The 23,708-nt window shown below is 38.6% G+C and overlaps 1 protein-coding gene and 1 long non-coding RNA gene across 6 annotated transcripts in view; both read left to right on the plus strand.

Annotated features, from left to right (window-relative positions):
• Positions 1-23,708, plus strand: part of sdk2b (sidekick cell adhesion molecule 2b) — a 325,205-nt gene that overhangs the window by 223,847 nt on the left and 77,650 nt on the right. For all 5 annotated transcript variants that reach the window (XM_085285110.1, XM_085285113.1, XM_085285112.1 and 2 more), the window contains 2 exons: positions 475-581; positions 2,777-2,924. In XM_085285110.1, the coding sequence (XP_085141236.1) occupies positions 475-581; positions 2,777-2,924 (255 nt within the window). The remainder of the gene's footprint in view (positions 1-474; positions 582-2,776; positions 2,925-23,708) is intronic.
• Positions 15,502-23,515, plus strand: LOC146568808 (uncharacterized). Its single transcript, XR_014893658.1, has 5 exons — positions 15,502-16,137; positions 17,745-17,775; positions 18,716-18,747; positions 19,880-19,906; positions 22,446-23,515. It is a non-coding gene; the product is annotated as an uncharacterized LOC146568808 (long non-coding RNA).

The raw sequence follows: 23,708 nt of genomic DNA on the forward strand, positions 1-23,708 counted from the left end.
TCAAGGTCATCGTGAGAATGTCAGCTGCTGAAGACATGAGGCTTCAACCTTTGTCCCAGGGGGGTGTTCTGTTTGTCTGTGTGTGTGTGTGTGTGTATGTGTATGTGTGTGTATGTTTGCATAAAAGACATTTTAATGCAGGTGTTTGCTGTCTGAGCTTAGTGCCTGTGTCTAAGTAAGTGTGTGAGGGATGGCTTCACTGTGATGGCTGGGTTAGCCTCTCAAGTATCATTATCGGTGGAATAAACAACAGCTAAGCTGCGATGTCCTCAATGCCCTTGTTCTTCTATTAGATAGTCTTAAGTTTGTGTATTTAATGTGTGTGCGCACTCAAATGCTTTTCAGCTTGTTCGTGCCTATAAATTAAAAAACTTCTTTGAATTCTACTTTTGTCTTAATTAGTTTTTTTTTTAGTTTATTAAGAGTTAAAAGTATTTAAATCTTTTTCTCGTGTGTTTCTGTGCTTGTTAAAAGGTACCTAATCCCTTCACTGGACCGCTCCCATGCTGGCTTTTACCGCTGCATTGTGAGAAATCGGGTGGGAGCCCTTCTGCAGAGGCGCACAGAAGTACAAGTGGCCTGTAAGTATTAACACAGGACGCAGCTGAAGCACAGATCCAACGAATGAATAAACGGCTGTCTAATAGACACATGCTGATTTAAGCGAGAGAAAGCGTGTGCGCTTAACTGCAGCAGTTTAGTACACAGTAGGCCCACGCTATCTTTGGGTGCCTTTGTATCAAGGACTGACTAGGGAGGGACAGATGCTGGCAGGGTGAAAGATCTACCTGCATCTCATTCAGAGTGTTATCATCCCAGACAGCTGTTCCACTCAGCATTCTCATTAGATTGATATTGTTGCCATGGTTCTTTTTAACTTTGCTTCATTTCAATATGACCGCTGCTTTTTTCATTCTCTCTCCTTTGTCAACAACATCTGTTGTTTCTTTGGCAAAAATAGAGCTCCCGTGCACAGTGTTTCTGCAAATTTTCACATTCGTTTTCAGGCCACTCAGCTCCCTCGTCTTGTTAACGAGCTATTAGACGTGCCACTGAGGTGTCTGGAGTGTTGTCACATCAAATCCACCCCCCCTTCCCATATACACAACTTGTCCATTATCGTGCTTTACTAGGGTATGCCTGGTTCACTTGCTTCCCTGTGTTCCAGCCGCATTTGAATGGATGTAACGTACAGCTGTACCTGTCGATGCACTCAACCAGCCACTAAAGAGAAAGAAATGGGAGGGTGATAGGAAATTGAGTCCCACGGGTCGACTTCTCTCGTATTCGGCAAACACACTGTTGCCGAAGCCTCTCCTCCAGGAGACAGACTTTTTGTGGCGTCCATCACTGGTTCTGTTTGTTGTTTCGGCTTCCTCCCTCTCTTGACTTTGTCATCTGGCCACCACTGCTTTCTATTTATTTCTTGGCCTCCACCCTGCTGTTATTTCAGTTCCTATTTATTCCAAACACTTCCCATTTCCATAATTCTCTTCTTCCCTCTCAGTTGCTCATGAAGTGGTATGGATGGTGACGCAGAGTAAAAAAGGAGAATTAAGGACACCTGCAAAAGGAATGGATGAGCTGGACAAGGGAGGGAGAGGGAGAAGAAGAAAGAAGGAAGGATAGATGGAGAGATTTCTTCTAGAAACTATTCTATTGAGGCAGCACAATTAGAATTGCAGAGACACACCTCAGAGAAAGGGAAACATGCCGAGGCATTAGAGATTAGGGAAGAAGGGGAGGAGGACATCACATCACTGAAACTGCAGATCAAAGTCGGGGGATTTGCACACTTCCCAGATTTTCATTTAAGCTAAGCACCACAGCTGCAGCGTAAAGCCAGATTACCTTTTTTTATTCTCTTGAAAGAGAGTGAGGAAAAATAAGTCTGCCATCGATTCACAACCACCGCAGCATCCTCGGTTCAGACTCCCTCACCTTCATCCCTGAATGTTCCCGAGATATTATCTCCAAAATGTGTGTCATAATTGGGTTTTCAATGTAACATTTTATTTATTTCTGCCTATTGTTCCCCTTTAAATCACGGAGGCAAATATATGATCTTTGGAGAAAAATAATGCTGTGACTGTGTTTCAGACTGTGCTGGAGGAGGAAAACATAAAGTCTACTTGTTACTGTTGTCCTGTAAAGGTTTACAATCAGCATCTGCTAATGTAACAGCATAGGGGAATTTCACAACCCACAACAGATGAATTTACAGCTAGTTGATAAATTCCCATTAGAAATCGGGAGTGGAAAGGGGGGGGGGGGGGGGGAGGTGGTAATATTAGTCCAGCGTTTTGTCAGCTTTTAAGATATAATGAGGCAAGGGATGAATAAAAATACTCTAACAAATGAAATATATTACGAGATAATAGAGAAGCGGCATAGCTGGTCATCTACTATGTTGCGCAATGCACAAATTTAGTGGGTGATCAAGATTGATTGCCTTTGATGCATCCACACAGGAGATACGGGATATGAATATTAGTCAATTTAGCGTCCCTCGATGTCCCTCTGTGAGTCGTTACGTGCCGGTTCCTTCTAGCCTTGCTTGATGTACCATGGAAACCATGGCAACAACACTTTGCTGTCCATCAAATAGCTATAGTGTGAAATTTCACAATAGACAGCAGATGACAAAAGCTCTGTGGTTACCAAAAGTCAAAGAAGAAGAAAGCAAGAGTAATTTGTTCCTGCGACTGTCAGTCTCACTCTCTTGTTCTCTCTTGCTTCCCTTGTTTTTGTCTGTGTATTGTGTGTTTTCCTTTAGTTATGGGAAGTTTTGAGGAAGGCGAACGTACGCAGTCAGTCTCTCAGGGAGAGGGTGCTGTGATTCCAGCACCACGCATTCGCAGCTTCCCTCAGCCACAAGTCACCTGGTTCAGAGATGGGCGCAAGATTCCACCCAGCAGCCGCATGTGAGTTTTCTTCTCTTGTTGTTTTTCTGTTTTTTTGTTCGTTGGGCCTTTTGTGTCTTATTTGGTTTTTCTGTTTGACTCTAGAAATACTTTTTGGGTTTGTTTTTTTTTTCCTTTTTTTTTCCTTTGTCCCTGAAGGTGTTTGAGGGCTTTAGTTTGAGAGCAGCTGTTCCTATCTGTTGTTTGTTTTTCATCTTGCTAGATTTTGTGCTGAAGGACAGCTTGAATTTCTTCTACAGAACAAGGGCTGAAGACAAAACGGTTTCAGCACTCTGTGTGCAATGGGATATCTCTCGTCTTACACATTTTTTTTCAATTTTGTAAGAAAACCCTTTTCTATTTCCTTATCTATGTCTTTTTCTTAATGTTGCCCATTGTCTGTCTTTATTTTGTTGTTTTTGCTTGCCAACCAACAGCAAAATCATGGTCTGACAGGGCTATGGAGCACTGGGCCTCCTGACAGCCTATTTGTATTGCTGTCTCATTCTGGTCACTTAAAAAGGTAGAATGCAAATATGAAGGTAGATTTTTTTAAAGTGCTTTCTTCACTTTAACGTGCTATGTGGCCCAAGAAAGAAGCAGATACAAACTTTGTTATTTTATTACTAATTGAAAATGTACTGCATCTGTACACTGTCAGCACAACCTGACAACTACATTTCCCAAAATGCAACTTGACTGTTTGGTTTGGGCATTTGCATGTATTATGTTAGTTTTGCCTAAAATATCTGAGTTACTTTAGAATATTTGTCCATAAATATACTTGCCTATACTTGTGCTCCAAGAACATTTGACAGATTAATTAAGATTATGTTCCCCGTGATGCTACACAGGCTACACCTCCACACGGTAGGGTTTTAACTTTATCTTTCAGTGACTGACATTGTACTGAGGTTACTCACATCTTTGTGGGGGGGATATTTGTGTGTACCAGCGTGTGCGTTAAAAAGTCACTTATCCCGTCTCATCACATCTGCATTTCTTCACAGTGGGAGGTGACCTTGCCCTTAGTTAGAGTGAATCTTTCTTATCATCTTCTCATCATCAGTAATCATCCCCTGACCTAGAATCACAATGAGACAAATGCCCAGGCGTACTGAGAAGATGAAGGTTGCTGGCCACCGGTAGCCTGCTCTGTCTGTGTTTTTAAAGAATAGTTTTTTTAATAAGAAGGATCTACAAAATAAGTTGAACTTCTTATTTCTCTCAAGCTGATGCGGTTGTGTTCTCTGACATCGTTACAGCTGGTTCCTTATTTCTCAGGTTTTTTGTAACCTGGTGTGCGCTGTGCAGATAGAACAAAATGGGCAAGCTGAAGGCATGAGCGAGCCCGTCTTTACGAGCATCTCTATAATCCATCAGTGTGGGAGTATAGGAATTCCCAGATGGCATTGAACTGTGTTGGAAGATTGGTGCTTCAGCTAGAAATGATGAGACGTTCTGTGGAAAGTTATTGAAAAACAGCATTGTATTTGTCTTTGAATTATGTACTTCCTCTTTCTGTGGCGCAGACTGTAGTTTTCTCAGCAGTATGCTGTTCTTTTAGAAGATCTTCAGCAAATCAGTGAACCTCATGCACGACTATAAAAGGTTATGCTTCTCTGTTGACGTCACAAGTGGTATGTGCAGTGACCAGTGTGTCAGGCATAATAGCGGCTTCATTTGCCGTTCTGTCGCTGTCTCCCTCCTCTATCTCGCTCCCTTCTTTTGTCTCCATTATGGGCCACCCGCTGTGTGTACTTTGCTGCTCTTCATCCTCACTTCCTACCCCGCAGCTCTGAGAATGCTAATACCACATGCACTACCAAGGTCACAGTGTGCAAATGAGCACTGTTGATAACAGGCAGCCTTTTTTATTGAAAATCATTTAATTGAATTTGATTCATGCCACTAGCGTTTACTCTGTAGAGGCATCAAAGTCTCGCTAGTGGAGGAGAGAATGAGGGAGTGCGACTGAGTGAGTCGCACCAAACCACAAGTGTTGCCGTCATGAAGGCTCTATCTCTCTAAATCTGTCACATCGTTATGCATTTCTTCAGACGTTCTCTTGTTGTAAGACCACCTGGAAGATCTCGGTGTGCCATGTGTTACAAGAGTTATATAGTGGAACAAGCTAAAGTGGAATGGCGGTGAAGGAGAACGAGGACTGACAAAAACATGCCATGGATTAGAACCAGGGTGACCATTTCCCCTAATTGTCTCCTGCTCTTGCTAGCCATCCTAAGGTGTCATAAGTTTAATTTACAGGCTCCTCAGGGGTCTGTCTTGCTGCTTGTCTGTGCTCTTTTTAATCACGCCCCTACAAAAGAGAAAAGAGCAAAAACAATCAGATCGCTCAAAAAATGTCGAGGCTCTCATCCAACCAATCTAATACCTAATATAATTCACACTCGCTCTGGAGGCTGCTGTACGACCAATTTCTTTTCTTTCTTTTTTTTGCATTGTGCTTTCATTTAGTTGAAATTCTGGGAGTTTCCTCAAACTGTATCGTGTAGTTCGAGAGTTCTTGTGTGATATTTTTTGTACGTGGTAGAAAGGTGAGAGAAGCTGAGAAATCACTCAAGGATGACACTTGTTGATTGCAAGGAGGTGCTCTAGGTCTCAGGTTGGGTACACATATAAAAATACACATCTCAGGAGAACAAGTACATACCTCAAAATGTTTGTATTTATAGCTGTATAAATCTTTATCTGGCTGCAGAATTGAATCCATGATTCAAATGCAAATCTTTCGAATACATAGGGAGGATGTCTGGAGAATAGAGAGTAATCCTCTATATACAGGATTACTGAATATAAGATTCAGTAATATAGATTATAGGCAAGATTCAGATATCTAAGTATTGATTAATCAAAAAACTGGTGGAGCATACAGCTGCTGTACAGAACATGGTGCAAAGTGTGTACTAAATTTCCACTTACTAAGCTGTTTGGCTCCTAGGCATCAATTTTCAATAAGTGATGTTGAATGTTTTTAGACCACTTTTCTCAGTACACACAACACCCACATCACCACATGCTTAGCTATGAAGCTTACAGAACTTGCAGTTCAGTCCTCAGGTCTTTATACCTCACTGTTCACAATAAGGAATTGCTCAGATTGGATCATGTCCTCACCTCATCTTGTTGTCCATAACACCCCACACCACAGTCCCGTCCTGATTCGCCTCATGTTTCCTATTTTGGCTTAAACTGCGGATGTCTGTGGCATTTTTATGTCCTTTGGCCACCCACAGCTGGGAACTGAATTTACTCTTCAGAAAGAGTAAATATGATCTAGTGGATGTGTGCAGAGAGGAATGGATTTTGGGTGCAAATCAAGTTCATTTCAAAAAAAAAAAAAAGAGAGAGAGAGAGAGAGAAAGAAAAGGCTAGCTCACAGTCAGCATTCGATATTGGAATGCTGCTGACAGCATAAAATGCCCCCTTCAGTTTATCAGGGACTAGGGCAGTGACTGTTCAAAACATGCCTGTTCAAAATAGCCTGATTGCTTGGCTTCCAGTCTTGCTATTTGCAGCTTTCTCAAGATCATAGACCAAGCGTTCACCCAAACTCCTTCAGAGTCGGCACTGGCTTTGTAGATTAGCAAATATTAATATTCACACTTTAAGAGGCTGACGTCTCATTAGGTATGACCAGCACTGTTCAAAGAGAGAATTAACCCTGGGTATAATATGGCTGTAACGAATAGAACGTGTTTACTTTCTTACGCGGGGTCAATGATGAAATATTTAGGAAATCCATTTGAAGGAGCTGAAAGATGCTTCTTTGAATAACTGAAATCGTATTGAGTGGTTTGTTTTAATACCAGAGCGTACCATGTCCATTCAAAACATGTAAAACAAATAATAGAATTACAATCCTGGATCCCGTTCTGGCTGATCTGGCACCGATTATTTCAGAATAATTGCATGATTATTTCAAAATGTGGTTTGAGTAAAGCACACTTCAGCACTCCAAGTTCTGATTGTGATTACTGGTTTGACAGTCATTTCACAACTCTGGTTCTGTATAAAACCTCTCAAAGACATTTTTGGGATTCTTATACAACTTGACGGTCCCGACTGTCCATTACGGGTCAAATTCGAATTTGTTATATATTTTGGTTTATGCCATCTAAAGATGGTAATGGGGAAATATGTGATACCAGCTGAACATCATTATGTTAGTAGTATGAACACACCACCCAGGCCTTGAATGTGTAAACTTAATGAATGCTGCATTTTTGCTTCCCTGCTGCCAATATTCCCCTTGGCAAGGCTGCGTCTTACTGTGGCACAGTGACTGCTCACTTTCTGCAATGTGACTCGTGCAGCTGCTGGCCTCGGCGTGGGCAGAGACTCCTTTGCTCTCTAACAGTACGCCCATAAGCTCACGGAATCACTTATTGATGCGTTTGTCTCTTACAGTCTTTGCTGTGCTCATGTTGTGTACTGCCCAGGTTCAAAGCACATGTCCTTGTTTGACTGTAAGCTGAAATGTGCAACCAGACATTGATCTAGCTTTGCTTTAATGAATCAGTTCAGTCAGGGTCTTTTTGTTACAATATATGAAACAGGATGCAAGGAGAAAAAGAACTTTCTAATGGCTGACATTCTTCTCTCGGTGAATGGAAATGTAGTCGAGAGGATCTTCTCCATTCAGCTGCTGTGATTTGTTATGCTATTTTGGAGACTTAATGTCGTGTGTAATCAGAGCCTCTTTTAGTTAAATGCATTTGCCAGGAATTGTGTGGCTCCTGGCTGAAAGGTGAGTCTGTCGTTAGATATAGCGCTGGATTCTGTCCTCACTTTTTCACATCTGACAACAACTCACTACCCACTACCTGTTGTTTTTCTCCCAGAAACTTTCTATTGACATTTTGGCATGGATTTACACCGAAACAACCTTGTAGAGGTGTCTGTTAAGACAGAACACAGAGGAGCCTGACCTGGAGGAGTCAGTGGGAGGACATCGTTGAGACACATACACACACACTGCAGTTCGCTTGAGTAATTTGCTGTAGCTACTGATCAATTAATGGGCCCTGCCTGGGATGCTCAGGTCCTGTCAGCGTGCTATGGATTCTCCATTAGTCACGAGGACCAGTGAATAGCCATGCCCTTCCTTTGCATTTGCCTACAACTGCCCAGCATTAGTCATGAACCTGACAATCTTCAGGTCAAGAGAGAATAGACGACAAGGAGAAGCAAGAATAACATAAAAAAAAATTACAATTTACATAGATTCCTAAATGAATGAATGGATGTATCTAGTCCTACAAGAAATAACTTACTATTCTTAAATATTTCTTGGTCCTCACTACTTGCAAGAGACCAAGAAATCTACTTTTTTTTCTTCCTTTGTCCAAAATTGACTGTTCATCAACTAGATTATTAGAAGTTTGAACAACAGCTGAAGCTATTGTGTGTTTAATTAAGACAAGATATATTTTAAGATGATATCCATCTGTTGTCTTTCTCTGAAGTTGGGTTGCAGTGGTAGCAGGCTATGTAGGGTATTCTAGATGTCCTTCTTCCCAATAATACTCTGTAGTTCCTCCTGGAGGACCACAAGGTGTCCAGTCCCAGGCCAGTGGAGGTATATAATCTCTCAAGCTCTACCCTAGGGTCTCCTTCCACTAACAATTTCCATTTCTGGAAAACCTCCAAATGGAGGTGAGGCATCTTAATGAGATACCCAAACAGCCTCATCTGGCTTCATTTTACATGCAGGAGCAGTGGCTCTACTCTGAGATCCTCCTGGATGTCTGAACTCCTCACCCTATCTCTATGTCTAAGCCTAGCCACCCTAGAGGGAAAACTAATTTTAGACAACTGTATTCACGACCTTACTCTTTTGGTCATTACCCATATTTCGGATTGAGACGTAGATTGATCGGTAAATCGAAAGCTTCACCTTTTTGCTCAGCACTCTGCTCACCATGACAGTTCAATGCAATGTCCGCATAACTGCTGACGCCGCACCAATCTGTCAGTCCAGCTAACACTCCGCATTTCCATCATTCATGAATAAGACCCCAAGATACTTGGAACTTGTTTGCTTGAGGCAAGGAAGCCTCGAGCCTCCCTCCCCAATCCACAGGGAGCATTCCAACATTTTCCATCAGAGAACCAGGGCCTAAGACTTGGAGGTGCATGAGCAAGGTCATGCTTCAATGAAGCCAAAATTATATCTACCTAATGATTAATCCTGAAAGTGTACACTTAAAAACTTTTTAAAAAAGTTTCCTTGTATTCCTTTCAGTTCTGTGCTGTATGTTGACGTCTGTTTATACAAGGACAGTGAAAGTAGAAAAAGAAACTCCAGGGAAATCAAAAGATCTGTGAAGCAGCAATCAAGAGGTTTTTATTGTTGTTTTGGGCTCTTGCCAATATTGGTAGATCTCTAGGTTCCACTGAGCCAGACTTTCTTCCTTTATTTATTTATTTTTAATAAGTCTTTAGCTCTCCAAGCCTTCTAAAGATCTTTCAACATTTTTCTTCAGACATTGGCTGTTTTTTCACTGATTTTCAGTCCTTGTTACCATTTTCAGATGATTTTTTAGTTAACTTATTAAGCCATTTAACAGTGACCTATACAGTAAATCATTCAGGCATAAAATAGGCCAACTCAAACGATCAACGAATGTTGTACCTTAGCAAAGAACCAGTTTTAAATTGTATCTATAGGGTCCTGTTGCAAAAACACATCATTTATTGCCATTGTGTTAGTTAGCTTTGTTCAAATCTTCGTCACTTTGTACGCAGGAGGTTATGAAAGAGGTACAAGAGTGAGTGTCTCCAGTGTTCTGTAAAGCATGGTGGAGACTGTCATGATTTGGGGCTGCCTTTCAGTCAGTGGTGTTGAGGATCTTGTCAAAATTGATGTTATGAAGTTATGAGTTATGAAGGCAGCAAAGTCCAGATTTTCATCCACCGTGTAGTACCACATGGAAAGCATCCGATTGGCAACAGTTTCATTTTGTTATCATTCATTTTCAGCAGGGTTGGGGTGATTCCAAACAGTAAAAGCATGCCTGGGTAGAAAAACACACAGTGGAATACTAAAAGTGTTGGATTGGATGTCACAACATTATTAAGGTAGTATAGGATCGTCTCAACAGCGAAGGGAACAAAAGGCAGCTAACATCCAAAGAAGAGCTTTAGACTTCCTTCAAGCCCGGAGAACTATTTTTGAAGAAAAAAAATCAAGAAAGCTACCTTAGAGAGTTCAGGCTCTGTTTAAGAATAAAAGTGGTCATTTATTTTACGTTTTGTTGCCTTACATACTCTTTTTCCGTTTGTGTTTGCACCTGTTTCAATAAATCACGGCATCTGCTTCCCATTTTCCACTGATGCATTAGCTCTTGCATATCTGTAAAGTCACAATTACCGTTGAATGATATGTACAAGGTTTTTCTAGTGACATATTGTATGCTGATACCCAGACAACGTTTTTAAGGAAAGCCTTGCTTAGTTCAGCAATAGTATGACAAACCATATGCTGCACATATTACAGCAGCATAGCTCCATATAAGAGTGCTTGACCTGACACTTAAAATTTTAATGGCAATAGCAGTGCATTATGAAATGAAAAATATGACAAAAAAGCCTCAAATTGAAAAGCTAAAATCATGTAAAAAGCAAGAATTGTAGCACACTAGCCTTTTAAAAAATTACAGCATTTGGTCTCATTAGTTTCCAAACTCTTGTGGTGTTGGTCAAAGATGTGATGCAATACAGATGTAAACATGCCCATGCATGTTTGAATTGTGTGGCTGGCATCAAACTCAAAATGAGCACATTTTTCCCCCCAAAAAATATGTAGAATTTCCCAGCTTTAACATTTGATATATTGTACTGTTTTCAATTAAATATAAAGTTTCAGTGATTTGAAAACCATTGCAATGTGTTGCAGCATCCCAGTGTTTTAACAATGGGTCACAGTAGAGCGATCCAATCTAGCTAAACCACGCTGTGAATGGGATCGAGAGTCGCCACGGAGACTCACAATAAGAAATGATTGATTATTAAAAACACTTTCCTATTGAACGACTAATGAATTAATTGTGTGGATGCTTTAAGCATCCACACTATTGAGTTCCTGTTTCTCTTTATTCTTTATTATTGTGTGGATGCTTTAAGCATCCACACTATTGAGTTCCTGTTTCTCTTTATACTTTATTATTCTTCAAGTTGCTCGTTTTTCGTCCGCTAACTACTTCCACAATTTTCAGCCTATTTTCACCGTTCAAATTTTAAACTATTCTGCTATTTCTGCTAATTTCTGCTATGATTTTTGCTATTTTTTGCTATTATACTTTTTAAAATATTAAGCTTTTTTCCTTTAATTTGTCCCATTGAAATGAATGGGAAACTTCCAAAACTCTGCTAAATTTTGCTTGTTTTTGAAACTTAACTACTTCCTCATACTTTCACCTAGAACAACCATTCAAACTTTAAAATGTTCACAAATTATTGGGCTATTCAGGTATGATTCAGCTTTTTCAAATCTTTTACTGTTTTACTTTTATGCCTCTTAAAGTTTTGAGTTGCACAATTGTGATTTTTCAGAAAATACATGCGTTGTTATGGTTGCTATGCTCTTGGCTTCCAGTGTGTCACTGAAGGTTTTGCAATTTTCACTTCATGTCCGAACAACTTCTTGCTACTTGCTCAACTTTCACTCAACTTCCACAAATTATACATTAAAACGTAGGTATTTTTGCTGGCTTTCAGAAAATGTCACTATCATTGTTGTGGGATTTATAGAATTTTGGCAAATCTCCTCAGACCAACACAAGGTCTCAAAACTCTCCATATAAAGTGAATGGAGAGCTTGTTCAAAATCATCGCTGGATTTCTGTAATGAGAGGCATATTCGAATCGTCATATCTCCTTAACGAAGCGACTTTAAGACATGAGGCTTGTCCCGGTATATCTTCAGACACTCCTGACGCTCACAATTCAAGAATTTCTTTCTCACCTATGACCGTTCTGAAATGAATTGGACTTGTTTGAGGGTAGGAAATTTGTCCCTCGCTCAGATTTCTTCAGATTTCAAACTGTGGAAATGAACCACTTTTTTCTCTCGTCATAACTTTTTGTTGGATTTCCACAGAGACCTGAAAATTTCCATGACTGTTCACCAAAGCCTGCTGACTCTTACGGTGAAAGAATGATATCGATACTCCAAATAGATTTCGAGTTACAAAGCGTTGTTTGAGGGCAAGTCAAGGCAGTTTTTGCTTCGCTCTACTCAGTTATGGTGCATTACAAGTCAAATATCTTTAATAATTCATATTTTAATGATAAATTGTTAACACTGGAAGATTCCCCCATCTCTTCTGAACAAAACGGTGTAAGAATTATCGCTCTAGCCCCTACGGTTAGGAAATTATGGTCATTTGTTTGAGGGGAGTCGTCACTATGAAAAATCGACTGCAATGATCCTGTGCCTCTCTGTGCTGCGTGTGTAAAAAGATGCACCTGTTTTGGCGGGAAAACGTAAACAGCCACTCTGATTGGTGGATTTAAATTCAGCAGCTCTCTCCCTCTGTGTGTGTGTGTGTGTGTGTGTGTGTGTGTGTGTGTGTGTGTGTGTGTGTGTGTGTGTGTGTGTGTGAGACAGAGAGAGAGAGACACACAGGGGGAGAGAGAGAGGAAGCCTTTAAATGGGATGATCTCATTGTAAGATTCAAATTCAATATATTTATACTGGTTGACTGAATTGGATCTTGTCTGTGTGTCTCTCTGTGCATGTGTGTTTCCTTATGTGTACATATTTGTGATTGTGTGACTGTTATATATTTTTTTGCTGATTTTTTCATTTAACAAGTATATTTGATGGACCCTCAGCATGTTCAGCATTTTTTCAGCTGTCCATTTTGCTTTTCCAATTTTTCTGTTTAAGTTATTACTATTGTGCTAAATCATACTATTTCTGCTGTTTCATAAGATTTGTGCTAAATATAGTATTTCTGCCAAATATAGTATTTCTGATTAATTATAGTTTTTCTACCAAATCATAGTACAGTATTTCTGCTTTTTATAGGATTTGTGCTTAATATAGTATTTCTGCTTTTTATATGATTTGTGCTTAATATAGTATTTCTGCTAAATGTAGTATTTATGCTTAATCATACTATTTCTATATATTTCTGCCAGGTCCCCAGGCAGCCAATCCTCTTTGAGGACTGAGACATTCGTGATATGTATATAAATGATGTATATTCATCATTTATTACAATTCTGCAAACTTTTATGATTTTACCAGCTTTTCTAATATGGACCTCACATTCTAGTTAACACTCCATGGTACAAATACTCTTCCCTTTAGGCTCTGTGTATGTGTGTGTGTGTGTATCAATATTTCTCCCATTTTAAAGTATTACTCCTCCATAATTGTATTTCTGTTAAATCAAAGTACTTTTACTATATCTTAGTACTTCTGCTCAATCATAGTATTTCTGCTGAATCATTGTTATTATGCTATATTGTAGTATTTCTGCTAAATCATACTATTTCTACTATATTATATTTTTCTTTCTAAATATAGCATTTCTGCTATATAATTGTATTTCTGCTATGTTATAATATTTGTGCAAAATCAGAGTATTTGTGCTAAAACATAGTATTTCTTCTAAATGTAGTATTTCTGGGTAATCATAGTATTTCTATATATTTGTGGCAGGTCCCCAGGGAGTCAATCCTCTGTGAGAACTGTAATATTCAAATTTACATATCAGGGCCTGCACGGCTTCCCAACCAGCCAATCATATCTGAGGGCTGAGACATAGAAATTGCATATTGAGGCCTCCATGGATTCCCAGCCAGCTGAGGGCAAGTCAAAGCAGTTTTTGCTTCAACTCTACTCAGTTATGGTCCATTACAAGTCAAATATCTTCAATAATTCATATTTTAATGATAAATTGTCAACACTTGAAGATTCCCCCATCTTTTCTGAACAAAACGGTGTAAGAATTAAGAACGACCGTTCTAGCCCTTACGGTTAGGAAATTATGGTCATTTGTTTGAGGGGACTCCTTACTGGATAAGGTTTATATATATATAAATTAGGGCTGTCAAATGATTAAAAATTTTAATCAGATTAATCACAGCCTAAAAATTAATTAATCATGATTAATCGCAACTCAAAATATGACCAAAATGTGTGCAAACATACGGACAGATAGCGGATTTTTACACACTTGTTAGTGTTATTTAATGCTAAGACCACGCTGAGTGGCCTGCGTTCACTCAGCGTGGTCTGACGTAGGCTGGGTGTTGTGCTGGAAGCGAATTAATCACAGCCTAAAAATTGATTAATCGCAACTCGAAATATATGTGTATATGTGTATATATGTGTAAAAATCGGGACAGATAGTGGTTTTTAACACACTTGTTTGTTTTATTTATTATTAATTGTGAGTACAAGCAGTACAAGCAGAACAGGGCTTCAAATAATTGTGAGGGATTTTTACTGAATGTTTTCCACCCGTTTAAATCTAGCACATTGTTTTATCCATATACATCTTCAAGTTCACAGAACATAGGCCTAATTCAACAGGCAAAATAGAAAAAATCTCCAATCATCCTTTTGGGTAAGGTAGATTAGTGCAAAAAAAATATGAACAACAGTGAAAAGTATTGTTTAAATCACATTCAACCATAGAACAAGCTCTAAACACACGGTCCTCTGGTCTACTCATCCTTCAGCCAGTTGCTGAGACAAACCAACTTGTCCACGTTCTCTGAGTGCAGAGCAGACCTCTTCTTGTTCACAATGTGCCCTGCTACAGAGAACAGCCTCTCACAGGGCACTGTGGAGGCAGGAGTGGCCAGGTATCTGCGAGCAAGGCGGGGCAGCTGGCTGTGGGCTCCTGCATGAGCTGCCCACCACTGTAAGGGACAGTCCTCTAAGGCAGTGCAGGGCTCTGCTCTGTAGCGCTGTATGGCTCTTTCCTGCTGTACCTCCTCCTCTGACTCAGAGTCAGAGTCCATCTGCAGCAGGCTCAGCCTCTTCTTGGCTGGACCTTCTTCTGCAGTGTGTGATCTTCTAGGAGAGTCTTCATGCAGCATGCCTGCCAGTGTGGTCCACACTGCTTCTCTGTCAGTCTTGGGCATACTGCGTAGGTCTTTAAAACGTGGGTCCAGTGCAGTTGCGATCTGGAGCCATGCATAGTTGGTATGTTCCTGGCGGGAAGCAAGGTCTTCCTTAAACTTCTTAAATGCGCAGTAACTCCCAGGTAATTGTCATTACTCAATGATGTCCAGTGGTCTCCTGTCAGAGCCACGCATTCTGTGTGAACTAAAGCCTCTTCTTTTTTCTTTTTCTCCGTTTCATACAGTTCGTGGATTCGAATTGTTATTGTGCTTCTCGCTGGGGGCTTGTAGGACGCGTCCTGAGATGCAACCTTTAAAACATCCGCAAAACCCTTGTCCTCCACAATGCTTAGCGGTCTACAGTCCTTTGCTATCCATTTGGCTATATTGTCGGTCAGTTTGTCCAAAGAAGACTTGCCGAGTGGCCTAAGAGTGGTCTGACGCAGGCCGGGTGAAGCTGCTGCCCCGACAAACGCGTGTTTGGCATTAAGGTGGTATTTTAAGGTCGAATTTGAACGGTGAAATTGAAACTCTTTACTACAGTGAGTGCAAATTACAACGCGTTTGTTTATTGTCCCATCTATGTTCTTCTTGTATTTAAATTCCCCATCCAGAAGGCCATCCTGTTCCTGCTTCTCCATTTTCAGTGGCGCGGTAAACAAATCAAGTGGAATTATGGGAGCGACTTATCTGCGTGTTGCGCTAAATAGTGAAATATTCTAACGTAATTAATTCCAAAATTTAATTATCGCAGTTAACGCGTTAATTTCGACAGTTATAATATAAATATATTGTCTTTAAAACATCTTTGCAGACTGTCTTGGACTGGTTGTTTTTTTTTTTGTTTTTTTTTTAGGTCTGGTGAACTCTATCACCAGCTATTTGGTGTTGGTGTTCAGGAGAAGAGCCTTCTAATAATATTTATTCAACTTATAGAATTAAAGTTCTGCGAGTTTTTTCTGTAGCAAATAAATATTGTATAGAATATTTAAAATCACCTACATTTTTGATGTTTACAATGCCCATTGTGTGTAATACTGGAATTTCCTACTACCCGTGAACGCCTCATCTTTTACCTGACTGCCGGACATCCGCCTTTCCGCACACTTCGCTGAGTCCGCTCTGGGTGAGTGCTGCTGCTCTGCTTCTCCTCTTCTCTCCTAAATGTTTATAGTCTGTTTGTGCGATTTAACGAGTTCTTTTAGTGATTTATAAAGCCAACCGAGGTATAACTCATATTAGAGTAACACAGTGGTTGCTTTTTTTTTTAGTGAAACTTTGTCATTTTTGTATGTAAAAGGAGTGTTTGATGAGCTAACAACCCGATGCTAATGCCTAGCGCTCCTTTGAGCCCAGTGTGAAATGAAAATTTGACTGTGAACCACGGTTATTGTGTTGTTTTATTAATTACATTTGGTGTGTTTGTCAGTCTGTTACATAAGGTGCAGTTAGTTCTCTTCACAAATCAGTTGGTTAAAACAGCCTCATTCTTTATGCTGTAAAGTTTTTAACGAACCGCCATCTTAGATTCAGTGTCAGCTGTCGGCAAGATCAAAGGAGCCATTTTACCGCCTCTGACCGAACACGGGAGAAAAAGAGTCGCGTGTGTGCAGGTCTTGTGGGTTAATTAAGACAAAGGAGGGGGGGAGAAACTGAGGATTAAACATAGCCTATGTCCCCACATACACGGGTATTTTTGAAAACGGAGATTTTCCGTTTCCGTTTTAAAAAACAATCCCGTCCACACATAAATGCAGAAATGAAGGAGAACGCTGCTATGAACATGCCAAAGCAACAGGTGGCGCTATATTCCTAACCGTGTAGAAATGTTGGCCAATCAGAAGTCTAGAAGCCTCGGTGGGAAATGGTAAACAAAGATGGGGCATAGAAGCAGAACCGAGTCATATCTGTGGGGGGACAGTAACTGTGTGTGTATATGTAAGCATTTAAACACTGCAGAGAGAACAATTAACAGTAACCGTATTGTAGAAATGCATTTCACCGAAACAATAACGTGGCGCACAGTGTGACGGCAAAAAAGGCGCTGCGTTTTCTCCGTGTCCCTGTCCACACATAAATGCAAAAACGGAGTTTTCGAAAATATCCTGGCAAGCGTTTTTAGTTTTTCAGTGACCGAAAACGCCGTTTAAGTGTGGACGAAAGGTGCAAACGGATAGAAAAATCTCCATTTTCAAAAGTACCTGTGTACATGTGGACATAGCCCAAGAATAATAAGAACTCCTAATTTGTAGACTTTAATTTTTAAGAACTGTTTAACAAGGCTTGTTTGTGCCAACCTAAATCTGCAGCACAGTTTAAATTCTCACTTTGTGGAAAATTAATGAAATAAACAACAGCCCACCTTCACATTAATAAAATATGTCAGTATATTATTATTATTAAAATGGTATATAGATATTTATTTTAAAATAACAGCATATTTAATGATACTATGTGCAGTTGGTAATATTTTAGGAAGTAGAATTTGAATGCAGACCACCTCAAATATTAAAGCCTTAAAAATATACATCGTGCAGTTTTTCATGTATGAGTGTTTTGCAATCTTAAATGAGAGGTAGACCAAAGAAAACAGAGGAGAGTTGTTGTTTGTATTCCAGCTGTAGTAAACAAAGAAGTTTAGTGAATCTTTTTGACAACAGAGAGTGATGCAGTATTGATGCTGATTTGAGTTTTCTGATCCTGTATTTTTGTTCTTTGTCTTTTGTTACACAGAGTGAAATAAAGCTTGGTTTTGCCTTTGCTGGTAAGTAAACAGTGATTGTAACTGAAGCAATATGAAATTGGGATTGTGTAACCTTTTTTAGCAATTTACATACAATAGTTTGGCTTTTTGTGATATCTTGCCATTTGCTCATGGGCAAAAACACATTTAGGATTTATAAGCAGTAAGCTCCCCCACTAGATCTCTGAGTGTCCCTAAAAATGTCCCTGAAGTTTAATAGGCCATTTATGTCTAATTTTAATTTTAAAGGCTTATCAAAGCATTTCTGTAGTAATTATGGTTTTTATTACACATGTTAAGGCCATTTGCAATTTAATTTTGCCTTCTTTAGACTAAAGTGAGTTCATTTTGTCTGAGGTACAGTGCTGGGAAAAGTCTTTCTTCCTTGCAGATTTATTTTGTTCATGCTTTTTTGTCACATGTTTCAAATCATCTAACAGGGATGATATGAATAAATGCAAAAAAGCATTTTAAAGTGATGATTTCACGTATGAAGCAGAGAAAACCAAACCAGAGCTATCTGTTCTAATGTGAGAACATGCTGGTCTCTAATACCCAGTTGTGGAAGCCCTGATACGAAGAACTACCATCAAGCATTTATAGTATCAAGTATCATTTGTGATTGTTGCATGCTTTGAAACTGTGATGTTATCATTTGATCAAGTGTGCAGTGCGAGCAAATCATTGCTTGTGGTATCTGCTGTGTTATGTAAAGTATTAGAGCTTTACGTTAATGAGGAATTTCTGTGGCTTATTGCAGATTGATAAAACGACACATCACCTTAATAAAGACAGAAATCTTTAATAAGGTGCAGAAAGAGAAGATGGGGTGTTTATAGTAAAGCTGTTGTGAACAAAGAATTTAACTGATTTTTTTTTTCACTACAGATTGTGATGCAGTATTGACTCTGATGCTGATTTCAGTTGTCTGATTCTGTATTTTTGTTCTTTTGTTACACAGAGTGAAACAGAACTTCGGTTTTGCCTTTGCTGGTAAGTAAGCAGCAATTGTAACTGCAGAAATATGACATTGTCACTGTGTAACATGTTTAGCAACTTACCTAACGTAGTTTGGTTTTTGTGACATTACCATTTACTGATGGGCAAAAACAAATGGTCAGAATGTATACCTTGTAGCAGCAAAGGCCCCACACATGACCTCTGACTGTCCCTGAAGTTTAACAGGCCATTTGTGTCAGATTTTTATGTTTGAACACAAACAACTGTTTTTATACAGTTGTTCGTGTTCTCCGTTTGTTTGTCGATTTACGTAGCAGACACAACTATGAACGCATTTTAGGTGAGTTAGTGTAAGTGGTAGCTTAAACACTTAAGAGCACCACAGTTGTTGCTTTATATCTTCACTCATATTTTGCTTATGTATTACATTAAAGTCAGACCACTATAGAAGTATTTTTGCCTGAGTGAACAGAAGTGGTAGGTTAAACATTTAAGCAATAATAAAAGACTAAGAGAACCAGAGTTGTGAGTAGGCAATGTTGTGTTAAAGCCTGTGTGTAATTTATATACACTGTGTAATTTATATACACTAAGTTTAAATCAGTTTCTTAATAATTTGCTTGATACAATGTGTTTAAAATTTTATATAAAAAAGGGAAATATTGCAAAATACAAAGATTCCTGCCAACAGGTACAATGGAAGGACTTTTTATTATAATTTTTGTAATTGCAAAAATGGTGTGCCACTGTTGTTACAATAACATGTCAAAATTTACATGTATTTTAGGATTTACATATTCAGATCAGAACTAAAACCTGATGAGGTTTTCCGTTGATTCTAACAGTTGTGGTTTTTCCACACTTTATTAAGCACTGACTTGTGATAGAAAATGATGGAGCTAAAAAGCCATAATCTGTACCAACAAATATTGGTGCCTCTTCTTTTCACTTCTGTAGTATGCATGCCTTTATTACACATGTTATCGCCATGTGAGACTCTGTAACTGAAGTTTGTCCTCTTCAGACTACAGTGAGTTCATAAAGGCTTGGAGAAATTGAGGATTTTACTAGTTATTTCATGTCACAGTAAATTGGATTGTGTGCGAAGAGGTTCAACAGTCTAAGTCATTAAACAGTGATCTGATGTGTTGTTTCCTTTCTCTAGGATACTGATCTGATCGTCACAAGTCTGGTAAGTAAAGGTTTTGTCTGCGGTACAGTGCTGAGAAAGGTCTTTCTTCTTTGCAGATTTATTTTGTTTATGCTTTTTTCACATGTTTCAAATCATCTAACAAGGATGACCTGGATAAATACAAAAAGCAGTTTTAAAGTGATGATTTCATTTTTGAACCAGAACAACCTGGTCTAATGTAAAAACATGTTGGTCTCTAATACCCAGCTGTGGATGCTCTGATAGCAACAATTACCATCAAGCATTTACAGTAACTGGTAATGACTGGTTTACATCACTGGTTGATTTTGGTCCACTATAATTTCAGAATTGTCTTAATTAGATCCAAACAGGACAGGCAAAAAAGAAAAGAAAAAAGTCTTAATTAAGGCCCAATATAGGGTTTTCAAGTCATACCAAGTATCTTAATTTCATTAAAGTCCAGACTGATTCGTTTACACCAAGAGTTTTGTTTCATTCATTGAATTGGACTTGCTTGTGTGCTTCAGATCCTAAGTGTGATTAAACTTAAGCTCAGGATCTGATGAGTTGATGGTCCTGAAGTAGTAAAGGAACTCTGGGACATCACAGTAACAGCACCATGTTTGACTTTAATGCTGGTGTTTTTCTCTCACTATAGATGATTCAGTTTAGTGCAGTTAGTCAGCACAGCTGTTGGTTATCATCGAGATATTATTAGGCAACTTGTTTTTGCCTGTTCAGCTACAACATCTGGGAGGGTTTCTGTTTTCTGAGGTCTCCAGATCCTTAGAAATCTCTTTGTAAACCTTTACAGAACTATATGTGTTTGTTTCACATTAGAGCAGCTCACAACTAGCAGTTTAGGGACAATTAAATATTCACATAGGGCAGGGGTCTCAAACTCCAGTCTTCAAGGGCCGGTGTCCTGAAGCTTTTCCACGTGTCCCTGTTACAAAACACCTGAATAACATTTGTAGGTCATTAGTGAGAGTATAGAATTTGACTGTGTGCTGAAGTGGCATCCCCTAAGACTACTCAAATTTAAGTAATTTAAGTGTTTGGAAAAATGTACTTCTAAAAGTACTTTCATTGCATCATGTTCATTCACTCATGAGCTGCTATAACATGAATCAAATGGCTGAATTACCACCTCAGCATGCAGTCAGGTAGAGTTTTGCTAATGACCTACTAATGTTATTCAGGTGTGTTGCAACAGGGACACATAGAAAAGTTTCTGGACACCAGGCCTTAACGACCAAGAGTTTGAGACCACTGGTGGTAGGGCATTGTGGATTTCAAAAACTTCTTCCCTTAAATCACTGCCTGAAAACTGCTTTTTGTAATTTGTCATAATGACTTGCAAAATATAGGTGGGATGAAAACATAAACATGAGACATTTTATAGTGGCCTGATATTTTTATCAAGGCTGTTTTTTGAAAATAATCCTGGCCTAATTTACAAAAGATGAACTGTCTGAAAGTCATGTTTGTTTGTTTGTTTAAGAAATGTGGGAATCTCCAGCTAAGATCTTACATGCAACAGCTCAGATACAGCACTCACTTCTGTTCTTTTTATCATGAAATGATCTACAAAGAAATTACCATCATACTAAATTTTGCTAATTAGGCCTTTATATCAGCTATGATAAGTTTATTATAGATTTAGTGGAGTGCTTATTGCTGTGTATCAAACATGCCCCAAATGTGACTGAAATATGTAGAAACTGCTGTGTAGAAACTAGCTGTCTCCAAATTTCTCATTTTGCCAAAATTCATACAGAGTGGCCTGAAACTGTCTGCTCTAACCTCAGTGTGTTGGTTTTGTTGGACCATATAATATTTACAGTAAGTTACTGTAGCAGAGTTTGAGTTTATAGACTTAGTTTATTGTTTTAATAGAACGTAAAAATGTCCTTATAACAGTTCCACCATCATTTGTTAAACATTGTCATTCTGTTCACTCCAATAATTTACTGTAGAAGTCTTTAGTATTTAAAGCCCTACATGTACTGTATTTTTGAGATTATAAGGCATAATGTCAATAAACAAGTCTGTTTTTAAGGCACATTAAGCCAAACAAAACAGATAAGTCAAACTTTATTCAACTCATTTACAATAACTCTCAACATTGTTCAGTTGTAAGACATAAAATACAGAACAATACACTCACTTTTCAGGATTTGTGGATTGATGAATGTGGATTGATCAGTTTGAAATCTGCTTCATAAGCATGGCTCTCAACAAGTGCCAGGCCCTTATACACACACACCATATTATGTTGAAGCACAGTACGAATTACTCTACGAGGGTGCTGACTATGGTAGCCATGCTCCGACAATACATCAAGTGGTGCTGCTTTGTAGCTTACCAAAGTCATACTAAAACATTTGACAGATTTGACAGAGTGCCGTGTAGCACATAGAATTGGTTTGAAATCAGTAAGCACAACCATACATAAGGTGCACTGTCTATTTTTGAGAAAATTAAAGGCTTTTAAATGTGCCTTATAGTCTGAAAAATACGGTAAAGCCAGGTTTATTGGAAGTGTGTCTAATTCCACTTTCTTTCTGTCTTACAGGTGACCTGCTGCAGAAAACCCTCTCCCTCTATCATTAACAAGCCATTAACAAGCAAATTCAGTCTGTCCTATCACTCTCCCTCTCCCTGCTCCATCTTTTTTGACAAGGGATTCTATCTTCTATCATTTCTCCGCCATGTACTCTATCTAATTTTGACAAGCATAAGCCCTAGTTTGACAAGAAACCAAGTTTGACAACAAACCAAGGTTGACAACAAACCAAGTTTTTGGAAATTGAAGTTACCGCAACTTCGACGATCTGTTTTCAGAAATCTGAGAGATCTCTGCTCTCACTGCTCCTTCTTTCCTGTCGTTAAACTCTCTCATATCCACTCATTTTACTGGAAATTACAAGTAGAACGTTGAATATACAGTAGTAGAATTACAGTACAGTAGAACTCACAGTAGAAACTACTTACACAGCCCTACATTTGTCATTTTAATTTTGCATTACACTTTGGAATAAACATTGATTGGCTGTTTGGCTTACAGGTGCAATTGCTTTGATAAATTATATAAAATATACACCTCTTAAAGGTTTATTTGTAATAAGACAATCTGGTTATTTTGTAATATATACATTCAGACTGCTCTATTTACATAAATATTAAATTAGATTGAAATACATTTTTCAAGTCGGTTTCATTGACTATAACATTTGACTACAGTAAGTTTATACTAATATTATTTAAGGACAAACCCATTTCTATTACTCAGTGTAAGTATTGAGTTACAATTGTCATTGAGAAGCTGCCCTGAGGACCCAGACTTCCTGTTTCCTGACTGCTGCAGAACATCCAGCTGAAGAATCCTCATCGCCTGTCATCTGATCACTACACCACCACAGCTCCTTATATTTGCTTTAAATTTTAGATATCTGAAAGATTTACACAAAGTCTACTTCAAAGCTAAGAGTTTTATTATAGCCTGTTGATGAGATTTATTCTGCATATTACTTCACAGAAGTACAGACCTATTCATTAACCAGTCTGGTTAAAAAAAAAAAGAATATACAGTTTTTGAAAAAGCTACAATAAAACTTTTTAAGGATCTTTCAATAACTTTTATATTGAGTTTGTATTTAAGCCAGCCTTTTACATCAATTAAACTGTTATAAGAACACTTTACCATTTGTATAGTTTTACATTTATCCATTTAATAGAAACTTGAGGAGTTTTTCAGTGTTTAGAGGTTGAGTTTTTGTATACATTTGTGTATAAATACATATAAGATCCACTTTGTACTTGCACAAAATGCCAAGGA

The sequence above is a fragment of the Mchenga conophoros genome, linkage group LG8 (genome assembly GCF_057382185.1).
Source record: "Mchenga conophoros isolate Kocher_MC1m ecotype Shallow Benthic linkage group LG8, M_conophoros_male_GT1.1, whole genome shotgun sequence".
In the NCBI taxonomy this organism is placed as follows: Eukaryota; Metazoa; Chordata; class Actinopteri; order Cichliformes; family Cichlidae; genus Mchenga; species Mchenga conophoros.